The sequence below is a fragment of the Lissotriton vulgaris genome, chromosome 1_1, assembly GCF_964263255.1.
Source record: "Lissotriton vulgaris chromosome 1_1, aLisVul1.2, whole genome shotgun sequence".
NCBI classification, from domain to species: Eukaryota; Metazoa; Chordata; class Amphibia; order Caudata; family Salamandridae; genus Lissotriton; species Lissotriton vulgaris.
Genome location: NC_141685.1, coordinates 217926582 through 217947063, shown reverse-complemented (window position 1 = coordinate 217947063; position 20482 = coordinate 217926582). Strand labels below are relative to the sequence as shown.

At 45.4% G+C, this 20482-nt stretch overlaps 1 protein-coding gene across 5 annotated transcripts in view; it reads right to left on the bottom strand.

Moving 5' to 3' along the window:
- The window catches only part of LOC147740927 (uncharacterized), a 364072-nt gene extending 349695 nt beyond the window's left edge, over nt 1–14377 (bottom strand). For 3 of the 5 annotated variants that reach the window (XM_086936051.1, XM_086936065.1, XM_086936062.1), the window contains exon 1: nt 14284–14377. In XM_086936051.1, coding sequence (XP_086792177.1) covers nt 14284–14348 — 65 coding nt within the window. In that variant the 5' untranslated portion in view covers nt 14349–14377. The remainder of the gene's footprint in view (nt 1–14283) is intronic. The other 2 variants (XM_086936058.1, XM_086936068.1) reach the window with 1 other exon arrangement.
- Nucleotides 14378–20482: the final 6105 nt, after the last annotated feature.

The following is a 20482-nucleotide window of genomic DNA, read 5'->3' as shown; positions in this document are numbered from 1 at the left end:
GTCACCCCTTTAGAGTCTAATCCCTTCCCCAATGTTGCTTTGATTAGAGTGCGAATAGTAAATGTTACCCTTTTAGAGTCCATCACTTTCCCCCAATATGGGTAGATTAGAGTGAAATTAGTAAATGTCACCCTTTTAGTGTACAACAACTTCCTCCAATATGGTTAGATTGGAGTAGGAATAGTGAATGTCACCCTTTTAGTGACCAACACCTTCCCCCTATATGGTGAGACAGGTGTGAGAATAGTAAATGTAACCCCTATAGTGCCCAACACCTTCCCCGAACATGGTTGGATTGGAGTGGAAATGGTAACTGTCAACCCTGTAGTGTTCAACACCTCCCCCCCAATCTGGGTAGATTAGAGTGGGAAGAGTAAATGTCACCATTTAGGTGTCCTTCCATAAATTTGTTTATATTGGAGTACGAATACTAAATGTCACCCCTATAGTGGCCAACACCGTATCCCAATATGTCAGATTGGCGTGGGATTAGTAAATGTCAGCCTTTTAGTGTCCAACGAATTTCTGATGCTGCTTTATAATGGTGTGGGAATAATAAATGATACCCTTTTAGTTTCTAGAACTTTTTGTGTGATTATTTAAGTTTATAATTTTACACTGAAATCGTTTATCTTAATTTTATTTGTATGTAGTACACATAGTTTGTGTTATTTTTAGTGTTTAGAAATGTCTTAAAAATATTAAGTTACATGTTTGTAGGCATTGATATCATTAAATACATTCTTTTATAAAACGGAGACATAACACGGCTTTCCATTTCAAATATGTTTTTAGAGTTTATTTACTGAATACTATTCCATTCTAAAAATATATATTTCAACCTGAAAATAAAAATGCATATACATTTTACTAAATAGAAATACTTTTCATGATTTTTTATTTAAAAAAAAATTATAATTAACATTTTGTTTTGGCATTTCTTTCTTGTTTTTATGCACATAGTATGCAGTATTATTTAATTTATACTCTACAATTTTTTAAAACATTTTTAACAATGTTATCCAACATGTTTTACATGTTTTATATTTTTTATATTTTGTTCATAAATGTATTCAACATTTCTACATTGTTTAAATGTTTATAGTTTATGGCAAGCTCCTGGTTTGCATGGTTATGATTGTAGGTGTATAATGTATTTGGTTGAATAGTAAAGATGTTGTTGTTGTGATATATTTGTAATATGTTTACATATAATTAAAACATGTATAGAATATTGTGGGTTTATTTCCAATAATTGTTTTATGTAAAAAGTAATTTCTATTTTTATTAATGATTATTTAATTATTATGGCGATGATATAGTAGTTGATGATATTTCTGTTTGCGATATAGGTAAACATCAATATCAATAACAGTGATATTTGTGTCTTCAATAGATGAGGTCTTACTTGTTAAGTGAAGGGAGTCAATATGTGTGTTATCAATATTTAATTGAAGATATTTTTGCGTTTTCATTGATCTAAACCCTTCATGGGGTGCAAGCTGACACTGTGTTTGTGGCATTGTGTGGATATCTTTCCTCATCAAAAAGCGAAAGACAAGGTGATTCTAATTTCCCCATACTGACCTGATTCAATAACATGGTTATTTTTATAGAACAGGTTGGGTCTCTCCAGTTTGTTGAAGAGTGTCATGCTGCAGTTCAACCAGGGAATCTGCACAGCTAAATCAATAGTTAGACAGTCTTCTAATAGCAGCCTGTTAAGCTTGGGTTCCGCCTGCATCTAGATCCTATGCCACAGAAGAATGAGGTGGGCTCTTTTAAGCAGGTAGAGCTAGTTGTCTTCCAGGTGATCCTCATCAATAGTAATAAGCACTGAAAAGCTCCACCCTCTTGTGTGGATAATGGAGTACTTCAAAAAGGATGCATATGTACATATATTTATGTCTAATATCTATAGAGAGTACATTACATAGTACATTAAATAAATGCTAGCAACCTAAAGGAAGGCAAAAATAGGCAGATTTCATTTGTTTTTCATTTTAGACTAGAAGTAAATGTCATCAAAATTAGTCACTGATGGAATAGGGACCAGTGAAAATCCTTCACAAATATGTTTAGCCGGAAAAAGAAAGGGAATGTGTGACAATGTTAGCCAAGCGACTGCAATACAAAGCATAAAAGAGAAAAACTGGCCCAGTGCCTTTAAACCCACTCAACACACCCTGCATCACATCATGCCTTACACATGATAGTTAGGTCAATTAATTTTTCTGTCTCCTGGAAACAGGGTTCTGGGGAACCGTGCTATGCCTTTTTGGCCAACAATCTGTTAATAATATTTCTAATACCTTATGTTTGGAGCTTCATTCAACGTCTTTTGACTGCTCCTTTGAGACCCTTTTCTGACAAAAAAGTATGTATTTTTCATGTCAAAAGTGCCTTCACTTTTTGAGAAGCGCCTTTCTTGTAAAAAAAATGAAGGCACACGTAAAGCCTCACAGGGTTTGTGTATTGTGTCTTCCTTAAGATCATTTTCCTGCTGCCTGCACTCTCTCAATCATTTCCACATCGGTTGTAGCTCAGTAAGGAACTTGACTATGCTGTCAGACCTTAAAGGGGTCTTCTACCAGAGTCCCTATTTCCTGCTCCAAATAACTCCCCTGGGGTACATCCAATGAGAGAAGGCATCAGTGAAAGTGGCATCACTCTAGATCGATGTCAAGAAGCATGACATTGAAACAGCATGATTTTAAAGACTGACAATCTGCCTCTAGCCAGGCTCCTTCTGCGGGACCCCCCAGGGAACACACTGCGGCAGGCAAGAATAGACATTCAATAAAGCTGGTGTGGTTTTAACTGATCTACTGCTGAGTGTGTTTTCAAACGAGGATAAGTTGGAGGAAAAATGTATATATATTTAGATATATATATGCAAAAAAGTTGGGTAGTTCCCAAGTTTAGGTGGAAGGCAGCTCCTGTATAGAGCACCCTCAACACCAGCGGCACTCTAAATTTGCTCACTTAAAATGTCTGCTTTTCTATCAAAAGGTATTGTTTTGACTTAAACTGGGTGCTCCCTTGTTTCTGGACAAAGCTAAGCCTCTCTGAAGAGCTGTAATGACAGCCAAACACGTGTCAGGGGTTGCTTTTATTCATTTCAGGCTGGCTTGGATGGTATTTTACCAATCCAAAGCTGTAATATTGTGGCTGGAGTGGTAAATGGCTTTTGTCATTTTACAGCTCGGCGTGGATAGCACTGTGCTAATCCTCTGCTTAAAGACTTTGCTGTACAAATGGCAAAAGACTTTGTCCATTACTATCTCAGCGTGGATAGCACTGTGCTAATCCAATGCTTAAAAACTTTGATAGAAAAGCAGACATTTGAGGTGAGCAAATTTAGAGTGCCGCTGGTGTTGAGGGTGCTCTATACAGGAGCTCCCTTCCACCTAAACTTGGGAACTACCCAGAGTTCTCTCCTTCTATTTTGCATAATTTATGCATCATTCCATGCCTGCAAGGGTAAAAGGTTTTAGGGACGTTATAGATCAGCATTTAAAAAAAACATAGAAATTCATTGCAAAAACCACAGGTTTCAGGGACGTTATAGTTAGCTGAGCTATCTACAACTAGCTCGGTGGCAATGCAGTGCTGATGACATCACATATTACATCACTCATGACACGGGCAGGGACATCACTGATGACATCTCTGATGACATCTCAAATGACATCACTGATGACATCACCAACATGATAATCTGATGTACCTCCTCACACCCTAATATAACCTTTGATACACTCACTCTAAAATACAGACTACCATCCTCAAAACCATAGATACACCAATACCAGTTAGTACATACCCACTCACTGATTTATAGGTCTGCACAAACATCCACTCACTCTCTTGCTTCTTTCTATGCCTGCCTTGCATCTTTCCACACTTCTCTTGCTTCTTTCTGTACTTCTCTTACATCTTTTACCACTTTTCCTGCTTCTTTTTGCACCTCTCTTGCTTATGTCTGCACTTCTCTTTCTTCACCTTTCTTCCTCTTTCTGGATCTCTCTTGCCTCTTTCTGCACTTCTCTTGTCTCTTTCTGCTACTCAAATGCCTCTTTCTGCGCCGTTCTTCTTTCTATACCTCACTCTCTTCGTTTTGCACCTCTCTTGCTTCTTTCTGTGCCTGTCTTGCTTCTTTCTACACTTCTCCTGCTTCTTTCTGCACTTCTCTTGCATCTTTCACCACTTCTCCTGCTTCTTTCTGCACCTTTCTTCCTCTTTTTGTACCTCTTGCATCTTTCATCACTTCTCCTGCTTCTTTCTGCGCCTTTCTTTCTCTTTCTACACATGTCTTACCTATCCAGGTGTAGTTAGACATTAACATGTAAAAGACCTTAAAAATTCACTGAAAAAAACGACAGGTTTTAGGGATGTTATAGTTAGAAATTAGCACTTAAAAACCTTTGAAATTCACTGAAAAAAACACAGGTTTCAGGGACATTATAGATAGAAATTAGCATTTAAAAAACCCTAGAAATTCACTGAAAAAACGAAGGTTTCAGGAACGATATATATAGAAAGCAGCCTTTAAAAAAACATAGAAATTCACTGAAAAAAACCACAGGTGTCGTGGACGGTGTTGTTAGTTGGACATATCTGAAAGAAACACTTAGTGATAGATTCCTTACCTTAGAACTACCCCCAGGCGTCAGACTGGATCCGGAAAGTTTTCATCAGCAGTACCCCTGCGCGTCGGTAGGCGTTGTCGTGCGGCTCTGTGTGCGTCGTTGGTGCCGGCATGATGCACTAGAGCTACCTAGACATTCCCACGCATGCTGACGTCAGTTCTTTCTTTTTCGGTGCCGGGAAGAGGAAGTACCCCAAGTCACTTTTTGACTGAGTTTTTTTTAAGCCTTTTACCGCTTTTCTACTGAGTCGATCGACTCCTGTGTCGTAGGTATGCCCGGTTTCAAGAACTGCGGGGACTGTCACCGCATTATGTCGGTGACGGACCCGCACCGCGTGTGTCTCTACTGCCTGGGGCGCGACCAAGACTGCCGGGCCTTGGTGCCGAAGACTATGATGGAGCAGTCCCGAAAGTTACTGGAAGTCCGGCAGTTGGCTCCACGCCGCTCAAAGTTCCCGTCCCGTGGGACATGGAGGGACGGGTCGCAGAGCCTTCACCATCGTTCCTCTGGATCTTAGTCTTAGGGTCAGAATTCCAAGAAGCACCATCACTCTTTGACTTCCCCTCGCCCGTAGAGCGACGCGGCTAAGGATGTGGGTGGTGCCACCCCCGCTGCTCCGGTGAAGCCTGTGACATTGCAGCTGGTCTACCTACCCATCATCAGCGACGCCTGCACAGGTGCAAGAATTTCTTGCTGCCATGACCCGACTCTTTCGGCCATCTGGCCCCACCGGTACGCCTTTGGGCCCCGTGGGCATGACTGGGAGTCCTGCCCTTCCAAAGCCAGTGGCTTCAGCCCGGGAGCCACTGTTGGCTTCGGCCCCGGCATCGGCTTCAACCCCTGTGCCGCAGGACCCCCTTGGATCCGGGCTCGAATCACGGTGACACCGCTTGACCTGATAACACCTTCACCTGTGTCGACCCTGCCTCTGGCACCATCTCCAACGTCGTCCGGTACTACCGCCAAAGTCATCCCCAGTTTCAGCCCTGAACCAGATGCGGCGCAAAAACATCTTCACTCGTCGCCGATTCCGATGCCGATGGGGCCTTTCTACCCCTATGTCCGTCCTCCTTATTTTCAACCTGTTTCACAGACTTCGGAGGAAGGTGGGACTGGGATGGGTCGGAGGACCCTCTCACACAACAGTGTGGTGATGATCTGCACTGGGCAGAGGATTTGGGGGATGCCAGTGGCCTTGCCTGACCTTGGCATGCTGTCTCCACCTTCCGTTGCTATGGAGGAGGGACTTACATAGTGGTCTTGCGTAGGGCGGCTAAGGCTCTCCAGCTCGAACTCTCTACAGTGGCCATCAAGACTAACCTCCTGACAGAGGTGCTTTAACTGGCAGCAACCTCTTCAGAGCCCTTGCTGCCTTTTAATGATGCACTGCCTGACATTCTTTTGAGCACTTGGTCCAGGCCCAACACAGGGGCTCCTGTGGGAAGGAACGTGGCCCAACGCCATCACCCTGCCCCGGGGAACCCCATCTTTCTCTCTAAACATCCAACTCCTGAGAGATTGATTGTCCAAGCCTTTGCATCCCAGAGCGCATTCCATTCCGCACCCCCGGATAGGGAATCCAAGAAGCTGGAGCAGCTTGGCATGAAGTGGTTTTCATCTGCCAGCTTAGGGCTACGGTCGGTAAACACTGAATTCCTCTTGGCCGTTACTGCCACTCTAAGTCCAACATACGTTGTGGGCTAGATACCGCCGACTCTCTAGTCAGGGCGATTTCCACGACGGTGGAGCTTCAACAGAAGAGTAAATGAGCGCCAGGCTCTTTCTTCTAAACCTCCATTTCTAACAGTCCATCTGGACAAAATTAATCTACGGACTCGTCCATCTTTTCTGCCAAAGGTTGTCACTGCCTTTCACATCGGGCAGACCATCACTTTTCCCACCTTCATTCCACCTCCACTTCCCTCAAAAGAGGAAGAGAGACTCCAAAACGTGCACTCTCATTCTACCTCAACCACACACAACAGTTCCGGGTAGAAGACCAGCTCTTTGTGGGCTACGTGGGCACCAAGAAAGGTTGGGTCATGCACAAACAGACCATCTCTCGGTTGGTCATTCTGTGCATTATGGCTTGTTATTCTTTGGCTAGTATTCTTTAAATGTGACGCGTCTGTGCACATATCATTGTTATATCTCACATGTGTACAAGACAACTCTGAAAAGTAGATATTTAGGTAATAAACTAATGAGAAAACATTGTTGTTCAAGCTGAATGTGCCTTTGTGTCAAGAAAATTTCAAATACCTTGCCTAAGGCTGGCAAGAGGAAATAACTCAAGTACATTTAAAATGAGTGAATCATGATTCTCTTGATAGTGTTTGTAGCCAGTCTGAAGGAGACTAACTCAAAGAGTCGTGTCAGAGTCACACAGCAAAAGCAAAATGCACAACTGATGGACGTAATGCTGAACAATGCTAACATTCACCCTCAGTCCCAAAGATCTGGGTTTAATCCATTGTTCTTTTGCACACCATGCCCCAAAGTTTGTACCCAGCTATATGCAAGTCAGACCTGACCCTGACCCTCATAGGAACAGTCCAACCCAACCTGCCAATCCAGGTCCTCCATGAACCAGAAACAAGCATCCTGGGATTGGTTTCGATGCATAACCACACATCAGCCAGGCTAGCATGAATCCAGTAGCACAGTGAGTACGAAGCCCACGTCTGGGCATAACCTTCCCACTTAGGACAACAAAAGTGAAAGGAAAAATTGATGGATGTAATGCTGAGCAATGCAAACATTAACCCCAATCACAAAGATCTGGGTTTAAGCCATCTTTCTTTTGCACACCACGCTCCCCAGTTTGGACCCAGCTGTATGCAAATCATTCTTGACCCTGCCCTTCATAGGAACAGTCCAGCCCGAACATCCGAGCCAGGTCCTCTCTGGACTAGAAACAAGCATCCAAGGACCGGTTTCAGGGTATCACTCCTCATCAGCCAGGCTAGCTTGAATCCAGTGGCACTGTGATCATGGGCCCCACGTCTGGGCTTACCCTTCCCACTTAGGGTGACAAATACAAAAGAAACAAATGATGAACGGAATGTTGAACAATGCAAAGATCCAACCCCAGTCACAAAGATCTGGGTTTAATCCATTGTTATTTTGCTCACTGTCCGGGGGTGCCGGGTTGGAAGGATTCTCGGTCACCTGAACGGGAGTGGGCGTAGTGAACAGAAACACTGGTGCCTTCAATAAGGGTTTTAGTGAAGGCTTTATTGGAATGTATGTTTTTTTCATTAAACAAAAGATGGGGGGAAACTCAGTCTTTTCTTCAAGGGAGGTCTTCAGGATGCTTTGGAGTCCTGGTGGTCTTCTTCCAGGAGGGGACGTCTCCTATCCGAGGAACTCTCATCGGGTACCGTAAAAGAAAGGATAAACATGGGTCAGGCACAGAACTCTGGGAATTGTGATAAGGGCCGGGAGTAAGGATACAGAGACCGTGTAACGTGCTCAGTTTTATAAAAGGGCGTGCTGAGGAGTGCTCGTGCTTAGGTAGGGAAGGTCGCATACAGGGTTCACACCGGGGGCTGCCTCCGCCTCCCAACCCAACCCGCGACCCGGCCCCGAACCTCTCGAAGCCACGCTCCTCCCGTGGGCGCGTGGCGGGGCGAAGCGTCCGACCGTTGGCCTCCTGGCTTGTCGTTCTCGCTCTCTCTCTCCTCTCGACACCGTCCTCCTTCCTCCTCGATGTTCGTCTCTTCCGGGGAATCGCCGTCCTCCTTCTTGCTGGGACTTCCGCCTTTTGACTTCACCACGCTTGCGAGGGGCGGAGTCTCGTATTCCTGATCCAGTTTCTTAAAGGAGCCAAACACGGCATCCTCGTCTGGCCAATCACGCTCGGGGTCCTCTGGGTTCTCGTACCAAGCGCAGGCTTGCGGCTGTGGGGAAAAGGTGCAAGGTAAAAGGGGGGTGGCGGACCACCAGTCTTTGGGTGTAATCAGCTCCTGCTTGCTGGACCCGTGACACTCACCATGCCACAAAAATCAGTCTTGACCCTGCCCAGGTCCAGGGTGGTGGGCTTCTCATGTATCTCACGACATTTTCTTACCCACAATGCCTCAAACACCTCAAATGATGACTAAAAACACACATTTTCCTCACAATTCTGTGAAGGGAACTTCTGTAATCTGCGGGAATCACAACATTCCTATAACCCAGCACTGCCCAACCTGTGATGATAAAAATGGTGTGCCACTTGAGTGTCTTTTTAGTCAAAGTTCGAGGCTTGCAAGAGATTCTGAGTAAAACAAATATTGAGAGCCATGCAAGTCACTTCATCTTGGATTTCCCGAGCTGTCTAATTAAATAAAAAAATTCCTGTAGCGGGCACTAGTCCTACCAGGACAAGTGAGGTACCAGTTTTATCAGAAGATTAGAGAAACGGTGGGTGGAAGGAAGTTTGTGGTTTCAGAACTTTCCAACAAAGACATGCAAGGAAAATGAGTTTTCTGACTGAAACAACCTTGTGACAGCCACACATGTTACCCCATCCTGGATTGTCCTAGGTTTTTAGTATTAAAGCATGTACAGGTTTGCTAAGTCTACCTAGGTGCTGGCTGAGCATGGGCCCAAATCCACAACTAATCATATTGCAAAGAAGGGTCAATTTTCAGTGGAAACATTTGATGTGCCCATGCTGCGTTTTGGGGCCATTTCTGTCGCGGGTACTAGCCCTACCTACACAAGTATGTTACCGGCAATCACAAAATGTGATTTCTACCCAGTAGAAATCGCATTTTGTAATTCCCTAAATATTAAATCGCAAAAAGTGATTTCCTATTTGCAATTTCCTAAACACATGTACAAAGCATTTCCTAAATTGCGAAATGGGCATATATTTAAATACTAATAACATTGTCTCCAAGTCGAACCATGTGCAATTTAAAAAAGCACCCCAAAATGTGTTTTTAAAGTGCACACATGCCCTTAGGACATGTCTGTGTTCTACATGTGCAACACTTTTTTTTGGGGTGCTTCAAGGGAGGTCCTTAGGCCCATAGGCACCCTTGGTTTTGCATTTCCAAATTTGCCATTTCCTATTAGGGCCTATAAGCCCATTGGAACAAATGGCTTAGCATTTCCTAAAAAGCTCTTTCCTAATAGCGATTCCTACTCTGTATTCAATTTTTGTTCATTCCATTTTGCATTTCCTAAATAGCGATTTCTTAAGATTTGCTATTTAGAAAATGCAAAAACTGATTTTTTTATATCTGTCCATTTTTGGGGAAAACCTTGAAGAATATACACAAATTACCTCTTGCTGAATTAATAATTTGTTCTAGTGTTCAAAAATGTACAGCTTTCCATGATTCACCTCATCCATGACTTTCTACCACAAACTGGAATGAGGTTGAAAGCACAAAAAATAGGAACAAGCATTGGCATAGCCAATATGTTTCGCCTTTGGGACCTTATAAGTGTTTAGCCACGCAACAGTTGCTGTTGTTGCACCAAGGATATTATGCTGCATAAATAAACACTTATAAGGTCCCAAAAACTAGACCTATAAGCTATGCCAATGCTTGTTTAATCCATCTCCTTTGATTCCACGACACAAATGCACATATAAGGGAGCTTAAAGTAACTCCACAAGTAAAACTGTGCTTCTATAAAAAGACTTTGATTTAGTCAGATATATGGACCACCTATGGAACCAGGCAGCTGCACTAGTTGTGGAATTGCAGTTCCCAAGTAAAGCAGGCTCGTACTACATCCGTTTTTAACGTGAAACCCAAACAACTGCGCCCACTACTCCACGAGCTCTGCAGTAACTGTCATATGTCAGACACGCCCTGACGAAAGACAACATGCCTCCAAACTAGTAAAATGTAAAAGAATGCAAAGTAGCCGGTTGAGCGTATTAAGATTCGGATGTCGGCGTGGTACCCTCAAAAGTAATGCTACCGCCCCACTCTCCTGCACCCGGCAGTCAGACCAAATAGTCCAACTGCAAATAAACCTAGCACAAATGTTCATTTAACCTTTTAAAAAGGCCAGCATAGTTCCCATTAACAGAGACGAACGTAAGGGCCAAAAGACCAATCGCACTTTCATGCCACCTGCAGCGTGTGATAACTTGTTCCACTAACAACCAGGTCTCGGCCAGAAGAGAAAAGGGGCAGAGCTGCAGGCTTTTGTTTCAACTGGCATCTTAGAGAATCCTTTACATGCTGAGAATCTCACATTGGAGTGAAAAGATTGCAGGGTGTCCGATCTTGAAAGATCTTTGGCGGAGGTGTAGGGAGATGGTAAAATGCGAGGCCATGCATGTTAAAATAAACTTAAGACAATGCTTGATATTATTTGTGTGATGAAATACGATTTCCGCAAATGTCAAAATCTTTGAACAGAGAGATTTTGATAAAATACTACGGAATTTAATTACCAGATTGATTTGCACTTAAGAGGATGGAGGTTTAGCGGGCGAAAGTTCCCGGTTTTAAACAGATTTTTTTTTACATTATACGTTTGTGGAAGTCAACCATATAAATAAGCATTTGTGAACGCTATGGAAAGTCAGAACGAGATTAAGTGTGCCAAGATAGTGATATCACTGGTAATGACTGGTGTGGGCGCCCTGTCACATGAGACTAAACAATCTGCTGTGGGCAGAGGTTGGAAAGCCTCTCGGGCAAACAAAAGTAATGGCCAGCGATGCGGAGGAAGAGATATGAAAGGCAGATGGTGGCTGCACGCGTGCATGTGAGCGTACAGGCAAGCTTGAGGCCAGGAAAAGCTTGTAAGTAGCACTTTGAAAATCCCCTTACTAAAAGTCGAGCAGGCGGCGTATGCGCTGCTCTAGGCTCAACCTAAAAATGGGCTATCTCCCAGTAAAATGCCACAACTGTGTTGAAAATTATTTTTTCTGTAGTCAACCCTGCCTGCTACTGAAAGCTGGGAAGATGGTGTTTTTAGCATGGCAAACCTTTCTTTGAAGCTGTTTACAAGGGAAACAACAGGCACTTTCTTCTGCAGCTCTTTTTCCCATTTTTCCCCCCAAAAACAAAATTAAGCTATATTTTGTCTTATTGCTCGGTCCCCTGCAGTGGAATTCACAAACCCTGGTACCTTTAGAATCCCCAAGATGTGGAAAATTTAGTTTGGATAGCTTTTGTAGACAAAAAGTTTTGGAGGCCCAAGCTTGACCTACGGCAATTAGCCCAAAAAATACTCCTCAATGGGGGTGAAAGTACCTAGTAGCAAAAGGGTAAAAGACCCCCCACCTTTTTCATCTCACTTAAAGCACTATTATTGAGTCAGTTTTATTACACACGATGTGATGATGTAACTGTTGAAAGATATCTATGCACAGAGCATTGTCCTTTCCAAATAATATGACTGTATTGCAGGCTGTCAGAAGAAAGGCATACAGGGAAGGCTCCTTCGCTCAGGTAGAGGAGCGTCGCCCCACTTCTCTTTGAGCAAGAAAAATTAAATGATAATAAGCTAGTTATTATCATTTTATTTTTCGCAGGTTCGGGGCTGGAATAGGGCAGGGCTTAGGGGAGCGAATCACAACACTGCATTGCAGCATTGTGAATGGCTATGGGGAGCCTTCGTGCTTCCTCGTTCTCGTATTTGGCAGAGAAGCAAGGAGAGAAGGCCGGCGGAAGTGGTTAGTTGTATTTTAGTATTTTTTATGCCCCCGCCCCTTCACCCTGCTTCCCGGTCAGCTGATTCTGAAAGCCTAGTCCAAATTATGCGCTCCTTGGTCAACAGCTTTACATCAGTTCAACTCATTGCCCTTAACTGACTATTTTGTGAACTCCTAAGTACATCAGGCCAGAGTTAGCCCTGCACTGGAATAGAGATTGTTTCCAAATTTAAAGAGGTCTTTTGATATTTTAAAATGTTGTCTATGTGTATTTTACAAGATATGCCGATCCAGGGCTTTAAATGGGCGGGTGCTCTCTGGTTCTGAGACCTGGTTGTAATTAAAAACGGACACTGAAACAAGTCTCTGTCAAGCTGTTTATCTTGTCCTTAACTTTATTGACAAAACCACTAATCAATTATTTAACAATTAGTGTAACAAGCATTGGCAATGCCAATAGGTGAGGCTTATCAATACACTGTAGATTAATGACTGCCGTCCTCCCACTTGTGCTGCTGCCCAACAAAATTACATCATAAATTATCTAGTTATCTAAGACACTTTAACTGCATTGCAATGACATATGTGCCCCTGTAAGCTCAAACTCAAATAGATTAAATAAACAAAATTATCAAAGCTCTAGAGGACAAGCACTGTGTTAGTGGAGGAGCACAATGTCTGCCCAATCGAAACATGTACTTCTGACTCCCAACATGTGGGCGGAGCCAAGGCCCCCTCCTGGCGCTCACATAATCACTGGGCGGAAGCTGAACTATCACACCAGACCATAAAAGCCATTAAGGTAACCCATTTCAGCAATTTTATATTTATTTCTTCTATAGAGTTAACATGACTGACTATTTTAGGGAATTTTAGAGATACTTCCAGGATGTCGAATAGACCATTACTCTTGTATAGTTCAATCGCTGAACTGAGCTACCTTCGAGGTTTGAGAGCTCTGGAGTTGAGGCTGAAGGAAGTTTGAGTTTCTCACAGTGCTTGTCAGTGGGTCAAAAGGATATTCAGATCCATGGTCATTCTGTAGAGCACACATAGCAAAGGTCACCTATTCTAGTTGCAATTGTGATTCAATGCAAATGTGTGTGAAGGAGCTACACATAAAAAGAAGAGGCAGTAATTATAGGTGACTGTGTAGTGGGTGATGAAGTGAAGGTAAAGCTAGGAAGTACATTAACCCCTTAACCGCGGGGGTAATTCCCCCACGGTGTAGGGGGGGGCACGTGCGGCGCCCTGGCACTCATGACGAGCCCAGCTCGTCATGAGCCACAGTGCAGCTGTGCTCATGACAAGCTGGGTTTGTCATGACTCCGCCCACTCCCGTAGAGCGACTGCACAGGCATGAATTCCCGCGCGTGGGAGTGGCGCGGCCGTTATGACGAGCCAAGAGCACAGCTCCACTGTGCCTCATGACGAGCTGGGCTCGTCATCAGCAGGCAAGGGCGATGAAGCGAAAAGAGCTAGTGGCAAAGCCCACAGTCATGGTTGGCTTTAGCTGTATGTCAGTTGTTGTTGCAACAACAGAAAGCTTAGAAAGGCACCAAAATACCGATCTGGTGGCACACCATGAAATGTGGTTTCCATGTTTAAAGTACCCTCGCAATTACAAAGGTCACAACCCACTTATCGACCCCTCACTTAAAGATGGCTCTGAGCCTGTCCGGGCTCGGCTCCTGTCTCTTCCAGTCAGGAGAAACCGGATCTCGGCCCTGGCTCGGCCCTGGCTCTGGCTCGGCTCTGGCTCGGCTCTTGCTCGCTGCCCTCTTGTGTTCACCGCCTCCTCCTCTCGCTCACAGGAGGGAGAGGATACCTCAGCATCCCTGTTCCGGGTGACCCTCGGCGGCAGGGAAGCGGTACTATCAGCAAGCAGGAGTAAGAGGGATTCGCCATAACTTCCGTGCGCCCAGGTACAGGTGAGCGCAAGATTTATTTAAGTTCTTCACACAGTAACGTCACTAACACGGAGCAGCGAGGTCACTTGGAGGTCAGACTCACCACAGACCGGCCAGCAGCAGGATCCAGAGGGCCCTTCCTGAAGTTGACGGCCTGGTCTCATCCATAGCGGTGTGTCCTGGTGTCCGTGTGCGTCTTTCACTCCGTGGGCGCGTCATGTGACTCCTCCCTTATACCTTCTTTCTTTCTCTTTTTAGTGTCTCTCAGTGTTTTGTTCCCATCAGCCTCTCTGATTGTGCATTCCCACAATCGTTCTGCGCCGCTCCTGTTGTTCAGCGCGAGTTGCACACCTTCATTCCTTTCTGATGTATTTATTGGGTGTTTGCGTACTTGTTGCGTCTTACGTCTGGAGACGTTCCCTCCAAGAATGAAGCAGCTGAAGGGCTCGATGACGAAGATGTTATTTGTGTAGCTTGAGGCGACGTGATGACAGTTTGTGCTGAGTGACATTCCGCTCACAAATGACAGAAATAACCTCCCTTTCTCGTTTAGGGCGCGCCTAAAATCCATACTTCTTTGAGACTCAGTTATGTTGTTACAGGGATTTTTTCCCGGTTTTTCTAGAGCCGAAAATCCTAGGCACAATGGCCATGTCCTCCTTTTCTCCTTCTAACTGACATGATATGTTGCTTTGAGCAGGAGACCTTTGCCCCTGATCCCTTAATAAGTGCTTTTTTTATGTTGTCTACCCAAAGCGGTACTCCTTTCAACAAGAGTTACTACTGAACGTGTGCTCTTTGATAAAAAAGTGATAGATTGTAGGCAAGGCCCCTGGAATTATGCAGCAGGTGAGGGTCAAATTAGCTGTGAAGTTTGAGTAAGTTATGGGGCACGAAAAGGTAAATTATGCGCATAACACGCCACATTTTGTGATAGTATTACTACATAATTGTGTCAACTTTACACTGTTTGGGAATTGGTTGCACCTTGTTAGTACCAGTTTAACACCTCAATATAGCCATAAGCAATAGTAGCGTGATCAGTCAACCTTTGCAAAAGGCCCTCCACTGTGAAGCAAAACATGTTGCTGCATTTTTAGTAACTTGATTCATTTTAGCTAGAATTTTTTTTTTATATCTGCAGATTTTGCAGCAGATGATGGTTTATGTGGCAAATCTATAATAATTCAAATGTATGCAGCAGCCTTACATGCACTCAATTCCAGTGGCCCTGATAATTGTTTTTTTTTTTTTACCAGTGCTGCAGTGGTGAGACTGGGTCCAAGCCCTCCCTGTGTAAATCTGTGTGACGTGCTAAACTCAGGGGTGCATCATTATCTGTGATTGCGTGTGATGTGCGGTAGTGTTTTAGGTGCAGTTATGGTGCATACAATCCGATACGCGGATTTGGTGAACTGGAGAGCCATAAGTCAATGAGCACCTACATAAAACAGAGCTGCCACACTCAAAACCATTACAGACCTTTCAACATGTTTCTAAATGTGTTTGTTTGTTTGCCTCTTGCTCTGCGACCAAATGATTTGTTTTTTTGAAAACCTTTTTATTGACTTTTCCATACACAAGTAATTTGCAAAATATTTGATATCAGTACATTTTCTGTAATGTAGGAGTGCCCCCAGTTTATCCAACAGCTCACATTTACAGAATCAACACAATCTGTTATCCCTAAAATTGGGGCAAGGAAGTAAGTCTAAGCACAGTAGAATCAACTTCAAAGTAGTTTCTACTTAGTTAATATGTTCATCCATGACTTGTGCACTGACTCATTACTGTCTATATGTAAAGAGCCATTATACACATTCAGTTACAAACCAAATAAAAAAAGGCAAAGAAAAGGAAAAAATCAGACAGAGCCCCTGATGTCATTAAAATGAAACCTATTGAAACCACTTAAAACAATAGTAACTGCCATGGGTCAACGTGCTCCTATAACAAAGAGAAAATATCCATCAATTTTCTAGGCAGCGACAGGGGGGAAGAAAGGGGGAGGGGACGGGCGAAGGAAGGGGTAGCAGCACCCCACGTTAAGCTGGAGGGGGGTGCAGGGCTCTCAATTCCAAAAACCTATGTCTGTCTAGTCCTCTTATTCCATCAAATCATTCCTTTCGGCTGACCCAACATATGTCGAGCCTCCCAGGTCCGAAGAATGTCTCCCCACGGTTCCGCATATGGCCGGCGCCGTTTTGAAATCCTGTCTTCCGCAATCAGGGCCTTTTCCTCCCGCCTAGCCCAGCGGGAGACATCCACCTCCCATAGTGTCACCAGTAGTGGTGCAGGATAAGATATGTTTGATGAAGTACATTAAAATGAAGGACCTTAAAGGCCGTATTCCTCTAGACTTTCTTGGGTCCTTTCAAAGCTTTCTGCCACTCCTTGTCTGTCAGGCTCCTATGTAAGGTCTCCTCCCATCGCTCCCAGAGGCTTCATAATGAACTCAGGCTTAACTCCAATATTGCGAGAAAAAGCCAATGCACCAGGTGCCCTGCCTAATCCAACGTCACTACTGCATTCAAAGCTGGGTGGGTCTCAGGCTCCACTGTGCCATCTCCCCACAATTCCCGCATTGCCCCTCTTATTTTGTGGTAATTTAAGAAAATTGCCCCGCTGGGAGCTCGTAATATTTTAAAAAGTCTTCTAGGGGAAGCAGTTCCTCCTCCCTGTAGCAGTCTCCAACCGTCAATATTCCATTCCGACTTCCTCCCAACCGGCCAATTGGTGCCGCGATAGTGGTGGGCCCATGCCCGACTGGGGGATACCTATGAGTGGGAGGCTAGGGTATAGAGCAATCTATCTCTGGAGCGCACTGTGCACCTATCCCAACATTAAACCGCCACCGAAAGCAATGTGCACATATGTTGAATTTTCTGGCGCCTGTTTAGGAGCCTAGGAAAGAGCTTAGTCTGTACAGCACCTACGGAGAGCAGCAACGTAACCAGGTCCCAGCCATCAAACCACCTGGCTAGCCACTGCAACTCCGCAGCTAGATAGTAGGCTTCAAAGTCGCCCCCCAGCAGAAGTCGCAAGGTCTGCAATGACACCCTATTGTGACCGCCATCCCATACCAGGCCCCTCAAGAGTCATCCAAAATTTTAAACCACAATCGCAGTATCAGCACTGGGAGGTTGACAAAATAATACAATAGACAGGGCAGGACCACTGTTAGGCCTGGCACCATTGGCGTGGGTCTCCCTTCCATTTTTTGCTGTTGCTTCATGTGTTTTTGCTCGTGTTAGATGCTTTGGGCACTGTGCCACTGCTCTCCAGTGCCACAGTGCAAGTGCTTCCTATTGTAAATTGATGTATTCATCAGTGGTTCCATGTTTGGCTATTTGGTTTAATTGTCAGACCCTAGTCTAGTGCACTGAGTGTGCCCAGGGCGTGTAAATCCAAATGCTGCTGGTGGGCCTGCAGTACTGGTTGTGCCATCCACAGAAGCTGCCTTGTAAAATGTGTCTAAGGTCTGCCATTGCAGAGCCTGCGTGCAGTCTGGTACTGTCATGCTGACGGGGCAAGTGCACCCGCTTGCCAGTCCCTAAACTTTCCCTTTTCTTCATATCAGTCACCCCTATGGTAGGCCAAAGGGCAGGGTGCATTGTAAGTATAAGTTAGGACAAGCCCTGATGTGTGTGGCATGTCTTAATAGTGAATTACAGCCATTTTCCTTTTTCACTATTGCAAGGCTACGCGTTCTGCATAGACCAGAATGGGCTGTTAGAGTTATTACATTTTATAATCCTAACTGTCTCAGAGAACATGGTAAAAATTCGAGTTTAGTATGCCTGAACTCAGAATAATAAAATACATCTTTTAGTGAAGTTGGTTTTAATATTCTGTGTTTGCAAATACCACTTTTAGAAAGTAGGTATTTGCTTTTCTAACCATTCAAACCTGCCTCTGTTAACCCCTTCACTGCTGGCCCGTTTCCGCCCCTGTGCGGTAAACAAATGAACAGGGGCGGGCCATGACGAACCCCAGCCGTCATCAGCACACGAGCACCGTAGTGCATGACGGCTGGGGTTCGTCATCAGCATGCAAGGGGTTAAGCTGTGTATTCCTTTGTCCAGTTTTGTGAGTGACTGGTCTGGGGAATTCCAGGAGACAGGTTGAGTCACCCAGTGGTGAATAGTGAGATCTACATCTTAGATGGGAGGGAGAAGTTTCACCTGCGACCTTCCTTCCACAATGCTGGCTCCGCCCCCTGTGGTGCGTCTGATGTCCCTGGCCTGTACTGTGAAAAGGGAGAGTGGCTGAGCACAACAAAGTGCTCCAGAACCCGTTGCATCTGGTTTTCCCCCTGCCCTGCACCCTTGAGACAAAGGGAATTTGTGTATAAGAAGGGGCTGTTACCCCATGTATGTGTTCACTCCTGTTCCTGACTTGAGGGGGGCCTGCTGCTGCTGGGCGCCAGGAGGAACCGCCACTGGGGACTGCCTCCCTGCTGGAGGGCCATGTGAGCTGGCCCCTGGGCCCAGCCTTTGCCCCCCCCTGCATTCTAAAATACTTTCCTTGGACTTGAGACTTTTGGCTTTGTTTTCTAAGGAGCTCTTTATTTGAGGAGCGCTGTGGTTGGGCTGCCCCAGAGAAGCAGCGCTTTTTCCCTGCAGCATGAGGCTGCAATCCGTTTGAGGGAGGAAACCTCCGGCATGGAGATTTCCCCCCCCCGCAATTTGCCTATTTCAGCACGGGTGCCCACCCTGCATATTTGCCCCTTTTAAATATCCCTAGCGGGTGCCTACCCCACCAGGGACCTTGTGCCATTGTTTTTTATATATATATATACCCGTAGTGGGTGCCCACTGCACCAGGGGCTTCATATCTGAACGGAAGCCTACCCCGTATTGTGCGGAAGAAATCACCGCCGCGACCCAGGAAGCCAGGCAGCCCTGCAGAAGACGTGGGCGGGGCTTCCCGCAGAAACAGGAAACGTACGGGAGCCTACCCCGCACTCCTGCACCAAGAAGAGAAGTGAGCTGGTCAGGACACCAGCGGTGCTTTGCCGGTGTCCCGGGAAGCACCGCCTTAAGAGAAACCAGGCGGGAGCCTACCCCACGCTGGGACGTGCACAAGACCCAAAGAGCGGGTCAAGAGCAGCCTGTCCAGCAGAGGGGCTCCCATGCACTGAGAAGAGCCCCACGCCCTGTGGCTGTTACACATCTGAGGGGGAGGGGGCCCGAGGCACATTGCTGGTACCTACCCCTGCCACGATAGGAGAAGTCCTGTGTGTCCAACCGTTGAGGGACGCCCACCAGCCGCCTGGTAAGTTGAAATGGGCTGGGGGTCTCCGTGAGTGCAGGATTTTTGACGTTGTGGGCCGCTCCAATGTTGGGTGAACTGTCGATTAAAGGGCCCCAGTGGAGGTCCCAAGAGCCAGTGGTGCCACCCTTTAACTTTAGTACTGCCTCAGTTTAGGGCTGACTTTCACAGCGTCGTCGTCATTGCGGGCCGCTGCAACCTCGGTAGCAGATTCATTTTAAGAGCCAGAAGGCTCCACCAGGGGGCACAGTGATCTCCAGAGCCTAGAGGGCTCCAACTATGGCATACTGGGTTTAAGAGGGCCCAGAGGGGTCCAGGCTGTTCACCTGTTGTGTGGCCATTACTTACAGCTGCCCTACTTGTGAGGGGGCAGCCGCAACATTCTTGGGCACTGTGAGTGCCCACATTTCTGCCCGCACAGCTGCCAAGCACGTAGTGGGTAGCTGCACCGTTTAGGCGCACAGTTCTTTTGGGGCGTAGTTGAAGTTAGGAGTGGGAAGCACTCCTTCACCCCCTTCATTTCCCAGCTGCCCAGCAAGTAGTGGGCAGCTGCCACGTTTAGGCTTGGTCTCTTGCGCATCTTTGCTATGGCTGCCTAGGCAGCGCGCCCTGACTATTCTGGACAAAGGGCCTTTGAGCCCCATGGAAGGCCAATTGGCCTGGGGTCAGTAACTTTTGTGGCTTTTGCTCAAAGTGATTGGTGATTTGCGTTTATATTGGTAATTAACTGATGCCTAAAGTGATTTTATGCGTAATGCCTTTATGCCTGTTTTATACCTCTAACAGTGTTTTATGATTAGAAGTTGTTTTGCCTAGTATAGTTTAAGCTAGTCAGTTTATTTTTCACTGTGTGATCTATGCCTAGGTCATTAGTACTGCGTAGTGTGTCCCTACTTTCTACCAGTAGTTACTGGTTGTGTTCTACAACTGTTATTTTGTGCTACAAATTTTCTATGTTCTAGATCTACTATTTCTACCAAGTGCTGATTCTGAGAGTGGCTCACGTGGCCCTGCCATGTGTAAATAAT